This window comes from Podarcis pityusensis (genome assembly GCF_964106645.2).
Source record: "Podarcis pityusensis genome assembly, chromosome: 2".
Classification (NCBI taxonomy): Eukaryota; Metazoa; Chordata; class Lepidosauria; order Squamata; family Lacertidae; genus Podarcis; species Podarcis pityusensis.
This window is the reverse complement of record NC_138029.1, coordinates 115,533,172-115,547,012: the sequence shown is the minus strand read 5'-3', so window position 1 is coordinate 115,547,012 and position 13,841 is coordinate 115,533,172. Positions and strand designations below refer to the sequence as shown.

Genomic DNA, 13,841 nt, shown 5'->3' with positions numbered 1-13,841 from the left:
TACAGTGGTGCCTCGCAAGACGAAATTAATTCGTTCCGCGAGTTTTTTCGTCTAGCAAATTTTTCGTCTTGCAAAGCACGAAATCCCATAGGAATGCATTGAAATTCAATTAATGCGTTCCTATGGTCAAAAAAAGTCCAAACAAAGCCAAATTTGGTACAAGAGTTTATTAAGTGCTCTTTAAAGTCACACATACTGTAAAGAGCATTTCAAAAATTGAAGGAACAATAAGTTTCTAAACATGACAGAAAAACATTTAAAAATCAACAAAGTGTACAGTACATTTTCTAAGACTCTGGGGGACAACTCGAAGAAGGTTCCTCTTCCACTCTTTGCTTCTTGCTGAAGAACCTGTCCATGGACTGCTGCTTCATCCGCCTTTTAAGCACCTCCCTGAAAGGCGACATGACCCTCGTATCAAAAGTGTTCGCATGGTCATGTGCCACATGCTTGTCAGGGTGGTGCCACTGTGCAAAAGCCTGCACATCCTTCCACTTCAGGCAAATGTCCCTCAGTTCTTTGGAGGACAGCCGCTCCTCAATTGCTTCCTCCTCTTCCAGCGAGGCCTGCTCCTGCGCAGCCTCTGCCTGCAGTTCGACCAGCTCCTGGGTGGTCAGCTCGTGGTCGTGCTCCTCCACCAGCTCGCTGATGTCCTCCTCTGTGACCTCCAGGCCCATGGTCCTCCCCAAGGCAACAATGTCCTGCACCACTGTTGACTCTGGTGCATCAGAGTCACTTGGTGCCACACAGTCCGGCCACAGGCTGCGCCAAGCGCAATTCAAATTTCTCTGGCTGATGCCGTTCCAGGCCGTGGTGATCGTCTTCAAGCAGATGATGATGTCGAAGTGGTCCTTCCAGAATTCCCACAGGGTGATGGTGGTGCAATCAGTCACCTCGAAGCATCGCCTGAAAAGCTCCTTGGTGTAGAGTTTTTTGAAATTGGCGATGACCTGCTGATCCATCGGCTGGAGCAGTGGCGTGGTGTTAGGCGGCAGGAACATGATGCTGATGAAGCTGAACTCCTCCAACAAGTCCTCCTCAAGGCCTTTAGGATGAGCAGGAGCATTGTCCATCAGAAGCAAAGCCTTCAGCGGCAGGTCGTTGTCCAGCAGGTACTGTTTGACAGCAGGGCCAAAAGCAAGATTGACCCAGTCCACAAACAGCACACGTGTGACCCAAGCCTTACTGTTGGATCGCCACATGACACTCAGCCGCTCCTTGTCGACCTTGTGTTTCTTGAAGGCCCGTGGGTTCTCCAAGTGGTACACCAACAGGGGCTTGATCTTCAGATCGCCGCTTGCGTTGGCACAGAAGAGCAGGGTCAGACGATCCTTCATGGGCTTGTGGCCAGGCAACTTGGCCTCCTCCTGTGTGATGAAAGTCCTTTTGGGCATCCTCTTCCAAAACAGCCCGGTCTCGTCGCAGTTGAAGACCTGCTGTGGAATGTAGCCCTCCGTCTTCACAACCTCCAGGAACTCCACTGCAAAGTCTTCAGCCGCAGAAACATCAGAACTGGCAGACTCTCCATGCCTGACCACGCTGTGGATTCCAGATCTTGCCTTGAACCGGTCAAACCAACCTCTGCTTGCCTTGAAGACTTCTGGCTCACCTGAGGTTCCTGGCTGTTGCCGGACGAGGTCTGCGTGCAAGGCCTTGGCCTTCTCACAAATGACGGCCTCAGTCACTGTGTCCCCTGCACGCTGCTTCTCTTCTAACCAGATGAGCAGCAACTTCTCCACCTCCTCCAGAACAGCTGGGCGGTTCTTCACGATCCTGGTGACTCCCTTGGCTGCATCAGTCGCAAGGATCTTCTCCCTCATCTTCAGGATGGTCCCGATGGTCGATGGATTCCTCCCGTACTCCCTCGCGAGGTCTGTCACACGCATTCCACTGTCGTGCTTCCGGATGATCTCCTTCTTCATTTCCAGCGTAACCTTCTCCTTCTTCCCCTCGCCGGCCTCTGCAGCAGCAGTCTTCTTGGGTCCCATGGCAGCACAGCTCCTACCTGCGCAAACCCAAAAAAAATAATCAGTGCTTCACATCCAAAAAATTCAAAAGCACCCAGCCACCCACCACACAGAAAGCTTCAAAAATCACCAAAGTCTTCAAAAACCTCAACTATTCCCCCAGCCGCCCACCACACAGAAATTGCAAACCCCTCCCCAACTGCTGCAAACCCCTCCCCAACTGTTCCCCCAGCCACCCACCACACAGAAATTCAAATCCAGAATTTTTTTAAAAAAACAGCAGAGTGGCCCAATGGTCACAAAAAATCATAAAAATGCAGAAAAACACACACAAGCTTCCAGATTCTTGCAACCCCCTCCTCAACTGTTCCCCCAGCCACCCACCACACAGAAATTCAAACCCAGAATTTTTTTTAAAAAAAACAGCAGAGTGGCCCAATGGTCACAGAAAATCATAAAAATGCAGAAAAATCACTCACAAGCTTCCAGATTCTTGCAAACCCCTCCCCAACACCAAGTCCTTGAATTCCAAACACCCCAACCCAAAATCCAACCCCCCCCCAAAAATTTAAGAGTTTAACTTACCAAATGGCTGCAAAAGAAGTTTTGGAAAAGCTTCAAAAATCAGCAAAGTCTTCAAAAACTTCAAAAAAGGCTACCACACCGCGTGCTATGAGTTGCTCCTTGAAGTCAAGTCGCAACTGCACCTCTTCAAGCAATGCACCCTGGGTATTAATGGTTTTACGAAAAAGGAAACAAACTTGCAAGACGTTTTCGTCTTGCGAAGCAAGCCCATAGGGAAATTCGTCTTGCAAAGCACCTCAAAAAACGAAAAACCCTTTCGTCTAGCGAGTTTTTCGTCTTGCGAGGCATTCGTCTTGCGGGGCACCACTGTAGTGTTTTGGGTCTTTTTGTGTGTTCGTGTTTGGGTCTTGTACACCACTTTGATGGCTTTGAAGCGCTCCAAGAATTCGTTACATCATCATTGAATCCCTCACCTGGCTGGACTCCTGAGACAGCCGCACTTCCCTGAGTTGTATGGAGACTGGAGAGCCAGGGCTCCTCTTCTGGTTCCACCTTTATTATCACACCAGTAAATCCTGGAGGAGCAGAAGGAGAAGATCAGGTGTTGAGGAGACTTCCGGGTTAGCGCCTCCGGTAATGGCTGAATTCCTCTGACTGGGAGGAACTCGCTTCGTGGCAATTAGGGTCTGACCGCCACGGCGAAGGCGGGGACCCACAAAAAATCACAGGCAGGAGAAGCCTGTGAACGTGGGATTCGGCTGGCACCTTTTGCGCCTCCCCTACTCGCGGGGAAACCCGGTTTCGGGGATCCGAAAGAATTGACTGCTTCTTTCACGGAGTGAAGCCGCATTGCTGTTGCCGGAGAGCGCTGACTTTTTCCTGTGGACAATTCGATTTTAAAACAACTACCTGTGAGTAGAACGGAAAATTGGATTTTTAAACGTCTTAATTTGGTACCGAAACGGGGAGGTTTCAAACAGGAAGTCCGCCTTCCCCTTTTGTAAATAGACTGGAGCAAAAAGGTTGCAAGCTAAAGTCTTGGAAAGCTTTTCATAAAGGATTAAACTTCCATCGGCTAAAATCATCAAACCCCCCTTGGAAGCAGGAGGAGAGGGGGGAATTCTTTTTAGACCGCGTAAGCCTGCAGGAGAGTGAAGAAAGTCAAATTACCACCGCTCTGAACCTGGAAACGGGCTGCTAGTAGGACTGAAGTTTTGGATATGTTCATTGACTGTGAATAGATCGTTTGTTGACAGTAAGTTAAAGAAGAGAAATACATTGTTTCCATTGTCTCCTTCTGCGTTTAAAAAGGAGTAAATGTAATTGAAAATTGAAACTAACTCTATTGTTTGAATTGTGCTTAAAAGGATTGATACAAATAGAAATTGTTTCCCCCTAGAGGAAGCCTTTGAAATTGTTACATGAGTTGAGTGGGGAATTTCCAGCTGTAAGACAAGACCATGAGAATTTGGGATTGACCTTGGACTGTAAAGAATGTTGACAGAAGAAGCCTTAGTGGTTGCATTATGTAAGATTAATGACTCACTGGAACAGCTCCATAGGAAGACGGATGACTTGGAGCAAAAAGTGACTAATTTGGGACAAAAAGTGAATATTAATACAGAAACTATTCAGGAATCGATACAGGGATCTACCTTGACATGGCAAATTGAGGAGAAGGCAGGGGAGAAAGTTGTCAGAGCCCCAGCCACACAGATGCAGTTTGATGACTATAAGTGGATGCCTTTTATGACTGAATCTAGAGAAAGCCAGACTTTGAGGATTGGAGCCCCGCTTGGATTGGAGAAGGAAAGTTGGATAGATCCCTTCATGCAGGGATTTATTGACTTTTGGGACTTGGACTTGGGTCAGGAGGAGACTGGAGTTGTGGGGACTGCTAGACTTGGAGGAACTTTAAAATACGACTAGAAATACCTTGTGAATTTTAGTTTTAACTATGCAGATTTGGCTGATTTGTTGAGAAGGAATACTAGGTGGGAATTTCCTCGAGATTTACTTTTCAGCATCAAAGGAAGGAAAATAAGAACAAGATCAGGAGAAGACAAAGTAAAGTGCATGTATAAACATGAAGAAGACTCACAGAAGGGACTTGGAAAAGAGTTAAGAGCCTCAGACAGAAGATTACCAGGTTGATGGACTATATGGAATGGACGGAAATGACTGGCAGAATCCAAGACCAGGGAGAAGAGACGGTGGAAGATTATTGGAAAAAGTTTAAAATCTATATATGGAAATAATGTAAAATTAATGAATGTTAGAAAAATGTTGGAAGGAAATTTTATGGCTTTAGTAGAAATGTTTTAAGGAATTAAGTATAAATAAGCATTATAGTTTTAATGGAAAATAAGGTTAAAATATGTTAAGATAATCATATGACAGAAAATAGAGAAAGATGGAAAGGATTTGCTGAAACAATTAATAGAAATGGAATACAAAAAGGGAGGTGAGAGGAAGTCGATGAAACAAGGGAATGAAAGAGAGGATATTGAGATGGTGTGATGTGTGTTTTTTGAATTGTTTTTGCTTTTGTACTGTTTTTGTATTGTTTAATGTGTTAATGTTGTGTTGTGTATTGTTTATATATTGTATTGTATGTTTTTTCTTCTTCCCCCCCTTTTTTTGTAAGGTTTAAAAGTAATAAATATTATTTTTAAAAATAAAATTAGAAAAAAAGATCAGGTGTTGAAATTCTGGCTCAGAGTGGCAGTGGTGGTGGGGGCTGCATAAGTTGCTGGACTCCAGCTCCCATCAGCCACAGCCAGCATGGCCAACAGTCAGGAATGATGGGAGTTGTAGTCTAACTGCATCTGGAGGGCACCCTCTGGATTATCCCAGTCATAACTTGATAGGGTCAGAGGTACTGGCACTGACTCAGGTAGTGCAATTAGGTGCAATTTATAGCCTTATTAATCAATAGCCGGATTTGCCTGATCCCCTTTTAAGAGCCAGCTCAGTTGGCAGACATCACATCTTAAGGGCTGTGAACGTCATAATTTGTGTTCTATGAAGAAGGGCCTCCTCCTGTTGTCCACCCTGAGTCTCCCACCACTCTGCTTCTTAGTATTGCGAGGGGAGATGTGGGGGTTATCTCACAGCCAGACTCTTCCCTCTCTTGGGAAGGCCTCACCTTCCTCACAGCCTTGATGATCTGACTCCCAGGGCTCCTCCTCTTCTTCTTCCACCTTCACAGTCACCGCAGGAAGCCCTGAGGGAGGAAAGAGATCTAAGAGGATCTCGGGAAAGACACATCTTCCGGACAACCTCATCTTAATCATATTCTTTCTTTTAAGGATTTAATCCTGCCGAAAATAGGACCTTGGGTTTGTGTTCCATAAGACATGGCACAAAAAGAAATGGGATTGGGAGGGAGGAGGAAAAAAGGCAATCTTGGGCAACAATTATTATAAGACAGGTGGTTCTGCTGTTGCGGGCTGCCTCTGTTTCCCTCTAAGACACAGCCTTGCATTCAGACTCTCTCTTCCTTCACAGGGCAGCCGGTTCTGACAGCCTCTATTAAACAGTTCAGAACTGCAATACCTCAAGGACCACCTCTCTCCAAATAAACCGATCCAGACTCTGGATTCATCCTCTGAGGCCCTTCTTCGTGTGCCTCCTCCACAAGAGGTCCAGAGGGAGGCAACACGAGACCGGGCCTTTTCTAAAGTGGCTCCCCATTTGTGGAACGCTCTCCCCAGGGAGGCTCGCCTGACGCCTTTATCACATGTCTTTAGGCACCAGGCCAAAATGTTCCTCTTTAGCCAGGCTGATTAGTATTCTACAGCCTTTAAATATGTTTGTGGGAGTGGGGAGAGGCTTATTGTTTTGTTTTAACTTTTTTTGTGTGCTTCCACCCAGTATTTCCATCTGCTCCAAAATCTTCGGATGTAGAGCAGTATATAACGATACAATACAATAATCTTTATTGTCATTGTCCCATACAGAACAACAAAACTGAAAAAAAATCTACATCTACATTTGATTGATTGATTGATTGATTGAATAATGTGAGGGGAGAAGGGGTGCCCAGTTCAGCAGACAAGCTTACTTTGGAATCACAGACACAATGGGGCTGCAGACATGAAGAACGCTATGGGGCATTCTCCTGGGTTCTAGAACATTCCAAGACTACAGAACCACTGGTGGGTGGGTGTTTCTGTTTCTGCCCCTGTGCTATCCTCCTCTCTAAGGATCAAAGCTACACATCAAGGCTTTCAAATGCCAAAGCCAGCCTTTATTAAGGTTTTCTTCCCACAACGTTCAAATCTTGGGTGTTTCAAGGTTGGGGAGAATGTGAGAAACCTGGGGATGATCAATAGAAGAGAGGTGTGCCACAGATTCAGAGTAAGTCACTGGGAGAGGGAGGGGGGAAGGCAGCAGGGCAAGCGCAGCGGCAGAGCAAATCCGGTGTTTCTATGGGTCCACACCGCACCAACCCCCCTGCCACCTCACCCTACAACACACTTGCTGAGGCGCTGGTGTTGTGGGTCTAGCCCACGTGGAGAGCTGCTTCTGGTTACCTGTGCATTTTAGGGGAATCCACCCCTCACCTGAGCATGAAGTCCCAACAGCCTTGTTTCCCTCCATGCCTCCACCATCAGGTTCGTCTTCTTCTATCTTTACCACTACTTCAGGGAATCCTGATCAATACAGGGAAGGCAACGGTGAGTGCCAGCTAGTTTTCTGTGGAAAAATTCCTCTCACCTCCCTCAATACACAACAGCTTTCAAATGAGGTGGCTTCTCCATTACCTCACCAGTGGTGTGGCCTGGAGCCTCGTTTTCTTCCCTTCTTTTTTGTGTGCTACAGAACCCAAGCCTTCTCTCCTCCTCACTAAAATCCAGGAATCCCACTCGGGCTTGAAAACTGAAATTTCTGCTAAAGTGCAGAAGACGCCGACGTAATCACGTAGGGAATAATGTGAAATGCACCAGAGGGGTGTTCATTTTAACCCCCACGTGTACCTCCAAAGTTTGTGAAGGGTCTTGTGGGAAGCCCCACAGCTTGCTGGCTGCGCATATGGAGTTGTTGTGGGGTGGGGTGGGCCTCGATCCACAAGAGCTTAAGCCACATTAAATCCTTCAGCGTTCCAGGAGCCACAAAACGCTTTGTTGTATTTTGCTGCCAGAGATGAATATGGCCACCCCACTGGAATGCTGGGAAACCAGGAAGAGGCCTGCCCACAGATGATGGCAAAATTAGGGTTGCCATACATCTGGAATTCCCCGGACATAGCTGGAATACAGCAGTTGGAAGCAGAAATCACTGAAATGTCTGGGGAAATCCCAACATATGGCAACCCATGTCAAAAGTCTAGATTTTGCCAAATTTCATTTTTGAGATTTTGCACAACAACTTTGGCCGAAAAGAATAATAAAAAAACAACCTCAACAACTTTGCCAAAAAAAAAAAGGTCCGAATTTTCACTTTCTGAAATACAGTGGTACCTCAGTTTTTGAATGTAATCCATTCTGGAAGACAGTTTGAGTTCTGAAACGTTCAAAAACCAAAAACTCAACAGCCAACTGCTAGGCACTCAGTGGAAGCCGTGTGGCATGTTCGACTTCCAAGGTGTGTTCGAAAACTGAAGCATTTACTTCCGGGTTTACGGCGTTCGAAAACCGAAATGTTCGTCAACGGAGACGTTCAGAAACCGAGGTACCACAGTATATCAACCCTAGCTAAATGGGTCCCAGTTTCTCGATTAGATCTTTCACCTGACTGGGCAGTTGGGGAAGTGCTGTTTTCCTCAGAAATCTGATGATTCGGGGTCCATGGTTCCTCTTCTACCTTTATCGTCACGTCAGGGAACTCTGATCAAGAGAAAAACGTCAGAAGGTGAGGCACAGGAGGATGGTTCAATCATGAGTGGCAGGCAGTTTCTCTGCCTCCTCCCATTCCGAGCTGCCCACATATTAAGATCTGTATGAGAGGAAGGTCTGCTGGTGGCCCACACACCTCAGGACACTTGTGGGATGGAGTCCCATGCACAGGGCTCTCTCTTGCCATTGGAGCACCAACCCCTCTGAGGCGGACCTCACCACAACATTGGTGTCATTTCATGAGCCGGTGAAGTTGCATCTCTGTTCTCAGGATTTTGGGGTGGGGGTGACATGAAGCCCCTGAATTTCTGTCGCTGCTGGTGGTTTTATTGTAAGCAGATTCTGTATTTTGTTTTTTTCCTACACTGTTTCAATCCTATGGTTTAAAAATGTTTGCTTTGGGCAGTATAACATTCCTTGCCCTGGGACTTTTGGGCGAAAAGCAGATTATAAAGTAAAGGTAAAGGGACCCCTGACCATTAGGTCCAGTCGTGGCCGACTCTGGGGTTGCGGCGCACATCTCACTTTATTGGCCGAGGGAGCCGGCGTACAGCTTCCGGGTCATGTGGCCAGCATGACTAAGCCGCTTCTGGCGAACCAGAGCAGCACACGGAAATGCCGTTTACCTTCCCGCCGGAGCGGTACCTATTTATCTACTTGCACTTTGACGTGCTTTCGAACTGCTAGGTTGGCAGGAGCTGGGACCGAGCAACGGGAGCTCACCCTGTCACAGGGATTCGAACCACCGACCTTCTGATCAGCAAGCCCTAGGCTCTGTGGTTTAACCCACAGCGCCACCCGTGATAACTGTTAATGTTGTGGTTCTGGACTGTCAGGGGTTAACAATCCAGGAGCGTTCTTATCAACTGGGTGCACTGCCCATATGATCCATGCTTGTTTGCTTTGATCTGTGCTCTGTGGGGGCTGAGCTCTCTCTGGAGAGCAGTCTGTCTGGGAACGCTAGCAAGGTCCTTCCGTTTTTTGTTAAGAGGCAGAGAGCTGTGAACATGCAGCTAGATTCTGCAGGTTTTCTTTTCTGTTTTGAGTGCTACTAAATAAAGAGTTTTGGATTAGAAGCACTGGTGTCGAGCTGCGTTATTGAGGACACCACGTTGCCACAGATAAGCCATTTGATGCTGTGTGTGGACTCTGCTATTATCCGGCAACGGGAGAGAGTGGCAGCGCGCGGAGTGGAAGCGTGTGGGCACCATTGGAAGTTTGTCGGAGTGGCAAGAAATCCATTAGCACAAAGGGGGCACTGCCAGCTCCCTGCCTTTAACCCTATCAGATGCATACCAGCTGCCAATGGAGTTCTACAATTGCAGGGCCGTTGCAGCAGACTCTGTGGGTCAATAGATATACGACCCAACAAACTTTCACAGTTATGGGATGAATGAATGATCATGATGAAGAATCTTTCTTTCTCCACGACTACAAGAAGAAAATATGATCTAGTGGCGGGGGTGGGGTGGGGGAAAGACCCTCAGAATCAGAAAGTGTGAGGCTCTCCGTATAGCTTCATAGCTAATGTGAACTAGTAGAAAAGGACCCAAAACACATTCATATACAAACTGAACACATTAGAATAGCCACCTGTCATTTTGTGACCAAGCAGAATTGAACTCCCTCTTAAAAAGCAGAGACATCACCTTGCCGACAAAGGTCCGTATAGTAAAAGCTATGGTTTTCCCAGTAGTGATGTATGGAAGTGAGAGCTGGACCATAAAGAAGGCTGATCGCTGAAGAATTGATGCTTTTGAATTATGGTGCTGGAGGAGACTCTTGAGAGTCCCATGGACTGCAAGAAGATCAAACCTATCCATTCTGAAGGAAATCAGCCCTGAGTGCTCACTGGAAGGACAGATCCTGAAGCTGAGGCTCCAAGACTTTGGCCACCTCATGAGAAGAGAAGACTCCCTGGAAAAGACCCTGATGTTGGGAAAGATGGAGGGCACAAGGAGAAGGGGACGACAGAGGACGAGATGGTTGGACAGTGTTCTCGAAGCTACCAGCATGAGTTTGACCAAACTGCGGGAGGCAGTGGAAGACAGCAGTGCCTGGCGTGCTCTGGTCCATGGGGTCACGAAGAGACGGACATGACTAAACGACTAAATAATAAGGTACCCACGGGTGTACAGGGAGTTCAATCCTGCTTCCTGCAGGGATAGGATTTGAGAGCAGCCCTACTATCCACATCTCTGCATGCCCCATAGAACATCAGGTATGGGGCAGATGGGCACAATTTAGGGGGAAACAACCTTGTAGTCAAATGGGGAGGCCTGGTGTTTCAAATCTGGTCGGGTGGGGGGCAAAGTTCCCTAGGTAACCTGTATCATCCAAATCCACCCCACACCTAGCCAGTCACCTAGGAAGATCTTGCTTTCCTCAGAGCCCTGGGGACCGGCTGCCGGGAGGTCTTCCTCATCTTCTTTTTCTTCCTCCTTCATTTTCAGTGTCACCTTAGGACAGCCTGAAACCAAGAGAAAGACAGAAGGAGAAAGTGTAAGGCTGGAGAAGACCATGGCCGGGGAGTTAGAGGGGGAGGGATGTTGACTAGTTTCTGCTCAAATACCAGGGCTCAACCCCTCTAGTATCTCCAGGCAGGATTGGGAGAGAATTCTCCCTGCCTGAAACTGTGGTAAGCTGCTGCCAGTCCGTGTAGACTATATTGAGCTACATGGTCTGACTTCGTACTTCCTATGTTCCCAAGAAGAATAGAGAATGGCAAACACATAATAATAATAATAATAATAATAATAATAATTTTTATTTCTACTCCGCCCTCCCCAGCTCAGAGCGGCTAACTAGCAATAATAAAAACAAGTTGAATGAATACAAGTTAGAAACAAAATTAAAATACAACATTCAAATATTGAAACATTAAAATATTAAAATGTAGCCTCATCGCAGGAAGAGAAAGGAAAAGAAACAAGAAAGAGGGGGAGGGAATCAAATTGGCTCCAAGCCAAAGGCCAGGCGGAATAACTCTGTCTTACAGGCCCTGCGGAAAGAAATCAGATCCTGCAGGGCCCTGGTCTCATGAGGCAGAGTGTTCCACCAGGCCGGAGCCAGAGTTGAAAAGGCCCTGGCTCTGCTTGAAGCTAATCTAACTTCCTTAGGGCCCGGGACCACTAGGGTGTTGCTATTTATGGACCTTGAGGCTCTCCGTGGGGCATACCGGGAGAGGCGGTCCCGTAGGTACGAGGGTCCCAGGCCGTGAAGGGCTTTAAAGGTCAAAACCAGCACCTTAAATCTGAGCCTGTACTCCACCAGGAGCCAGTGCAGCTGGAAAAGCACTGGGTGAATATGCTCCCATGGCAGAGACCCTGTGAGGAGCCTCGCTGCAGCATTCTGCACCCGCTGGAGTTTCTGGGACAGCTTCAAGGGCAGCCCCACGTAGAGCATAAGGGCAGAAAACATTCAATGGCTCCTATAGAGGACTGCCGGCTCCCTTCCTGGTGCTGAGCCAGATCTTTTTAGCAGCGGCCAGAAACCAAGCAGGTGGCACGGTGGAAAAACTCAAGGCCCACTTTTTCTCCCTGCCCCACGGGAGTTAATGAGAGGTTCTGTGTCTCAAACCCTCAAGGTTTTTCAGCTAATAATTCTGTCCCTGAGACATCAATACTTAAAGCATACTTATTAGAAAGGGAGGCCGGTCCATTAGCACAAAGGGGGCACTGCCCGCTCTGCCTTCTCAGGGGCTATGGCTCCCCCTAGTGTTGGCCTCCCTGCCTTTCACCCTATCAGATGGATACCAGCTGCCAATGGAGCTCTACAATAGCTTTTGTTCAAACAGCCACAGGATTACTCTGGTAAAATGATTTTAAGCAGAAGCATTGTAACAAATCCCTGAACAACTGGCCTATTGGTCTATAATGACACATTCTCTGTGCTCCTGTCTCTCACCTGAGTGGGCAGCTGAGGAAGTCTTAGCGTTCTCCACTCCTATAATTTGCTGTACCGTCTCTTGTTCTATCAGATCAGGAGCTTCTGATTAGGCGAAAGATGGGGGGAAAACCTCCACAAGAGTGCTGAGGAGAGAGATTTCGACCTCTGCAAGCTGCAGGAAAGAATATAGAAAGAACATAAAGGACTCTGCTGGATCAGACCAAAAGTCCAGCATTCTGCTTTGGTACACCAATTGTGGAATGACTTTCCCAAGTATTATCAGACTTTTCACATGCTGCTGTTTTTAATTATTACTACCAGTTTATTTACTAAAGCCCTGTACATAGCCCTGGGCTTTTAAAAAAACGTTTAGTGCTGGATGTTTTCCAATTTGTTTGGGGGGTTTTTTTAGCTGAAATTTGTAATATAATTTCAATATATGTTGCATTTTAATTTGACTAGCTGCCTTTTATGCTAACATGATTTTTTTCCTTTGTATTTTTATGTTGTGAACCGCTCCGAGATCTACCGGTGAAGGGCAGCGTAAAAATTCAATTAAAAAATAAATGAAATAAAAGATAGAGGAAAAAAATGTATACATTACATTAATAGGTAGTGAGAGCTTGAAAGGTTTTGGTTTGTTTCACCCAGAAGAGAGATAAAAGATTGCAGACGTGCGATGAAAAGAACAGAAACGATGGGAAAATGAGATAAGCTGGACATTTCAATGTGTGGGAATGGCTGTAATCCTCAACACAAGTCCTACAGAAGAGGGACATAAATAATGCCCTATTATTTATTTATTATGTCTCTAATCCTGCTCTCCTGCAAGGAGCTCCCCAATTTTGAGCTCCCCAATTTCTCCTCTCAACAACCCTGCAAGGGGCTCTCCAAAGGCTGACTTCATGTCTAGAGAGCCAGTGTGGTGTAGTGGTTAAGAGCGGTAGTCTCGTAATCTGGGGAACCGGGTTCGCGTCTCCGCTCCTCCACATGCAGCTGCTGGGTGACCTTGGGCCAGTCACACTTCTTTGAAGTCTCTCAGCCCCACTCACCTCACAGAGTGTTTGTTGTGGGGGAGGAAGGGAAAGGAGATTGTGAGCCGCTTTGAGACTCCTTAAAGGGAGTGAAAGGCGGGATATCAAATCCAAACTCTTCTTCTTCTTCTAGAGTGGGAATTTGAATCTAGATCTCCTCGCTCCTGATTCAGCCCTCTAACCTAGACAGCATCTTAAAAAGAAGAGACATCACCTTGCCAACAAAGGTCCATATAGTAAAAGCTATGGTTTTCCCAGTAGTGATGTATGGAAGTGAGAGCTGGACCATAAAGAAGGCTGATTGCCGAAGAAGTGATGCTTTTGAATTATGGTGCTGGAGGAGATTCTTGAGAGTCCCATGGACTGCAAGAAGATCAAACCTATCCATTCTGAAGGAAATCAGCCCTGAGTGCTCACTGGAAGGACAGATCCTGAAGCTGAGGCTCCAATACTTTGGCCACCTCATGAGCAGAGAAGACTCCCTGGAAAAGACCCTAATGTCGGGAAAGATGGAGGGCACAAGGAGAAGGGGACAACAGAGGACGAGATGGTTGGATAGTGTTCTCGAAGCTACCAGCATGAGTTTG

At 46.8% G+C, this 13,841-nt stretch overlaps 3 protein-coding genes and 1 long non-coding RNA gene across 4 annotated transcripts in view; 2 read left to right on the top strand and 2 right to left on the bottom strand.

Annotated features, from left to right (window-relative positions):
- The window catches only part of LOC308470041 (E3 ubiquitin-protein ligase TRIM17-like), a 122,544-nt gene that overhangs the window by 27,019 nt on the left and 81,684 nt on the right, over window positions 1-13,841 (top strand). The gene's annotated exons all lie outside the window — the stretch shown is intronic.
- The window catches only part of LOC308470251, a 66,216-nt gene that overhangs the window by 17,912 nt on the left and 34,463 nt on the right, over window positions 1-13,841 (bottom strand). The window lies entirely within an intron of this gene.
- On the bottom strand, window positions 82-12,325 carry LOC308469649 (tigger transposable element-derived protein 1-like). The gene is made up of 7 exons (XM_080992410.1): window positions 12,239-12,325; window positions 10,698-10,802; window positions 8,228-8,323; window positions 7,031-7,150; window positions 5,641-5,718; window positions 2,966-3,067; window positions 82-2,005 (listed from the first exon to the last, which is right to left on the bottom strand). The coding sequence occupies exons 2-7, from the start codon at window positions 10,777-10,779 to the stop codon at window positions 288-290; spliced, it is 2,196 nt and encodes a 731-aa protein (XP_080848536.1). The 5' UTR covers window positions 10,780-10,802; window positions 12,239-12,325; the 3' UTR covers window positions 82-287.
- LOC308469363 (uncharacterized protein) overlaps window positions 6,499-13,841 on the top strand; it is a 25,540-nt gene continuing 18,197 nt past the window's right edge. Inside the window, exon 1 of the mRNA XM_080991698.1 lies at window positions 6,499-6,854. The gene's annotated coding sequence lies outside the window, so the exon portion shown is untranslated. The remainder of the gene's footprint in view (window positions 6,855-13,841) is intronic.

Excerpts from the sequence above, each read along its gene's own strand:
- LOC308469649 (XM_080992410.1), bottom strand. The coding sequence starts at position 10,779 with ATGAAGGAGGAAGAAAAAGAAGATGAGGAAGACCTCCCGGCAGCCGGT. Across the intron at positions 5,719-7,030 it reads GATTCCCCTAAAATGCACAG|GGCTTCCTGCGGTGACTGTG; the intron begins GTAACCAGAAGC and ends TTCCTCCCTCAG. Across the intron at positions 3,068-5,640 it reads TCATCAAGGCTGTGAGGAAG|GATTTACTGGTGTGATAATA; the intron begins GTGAGGCCTTCC and ends CTGCTCCTCCAG.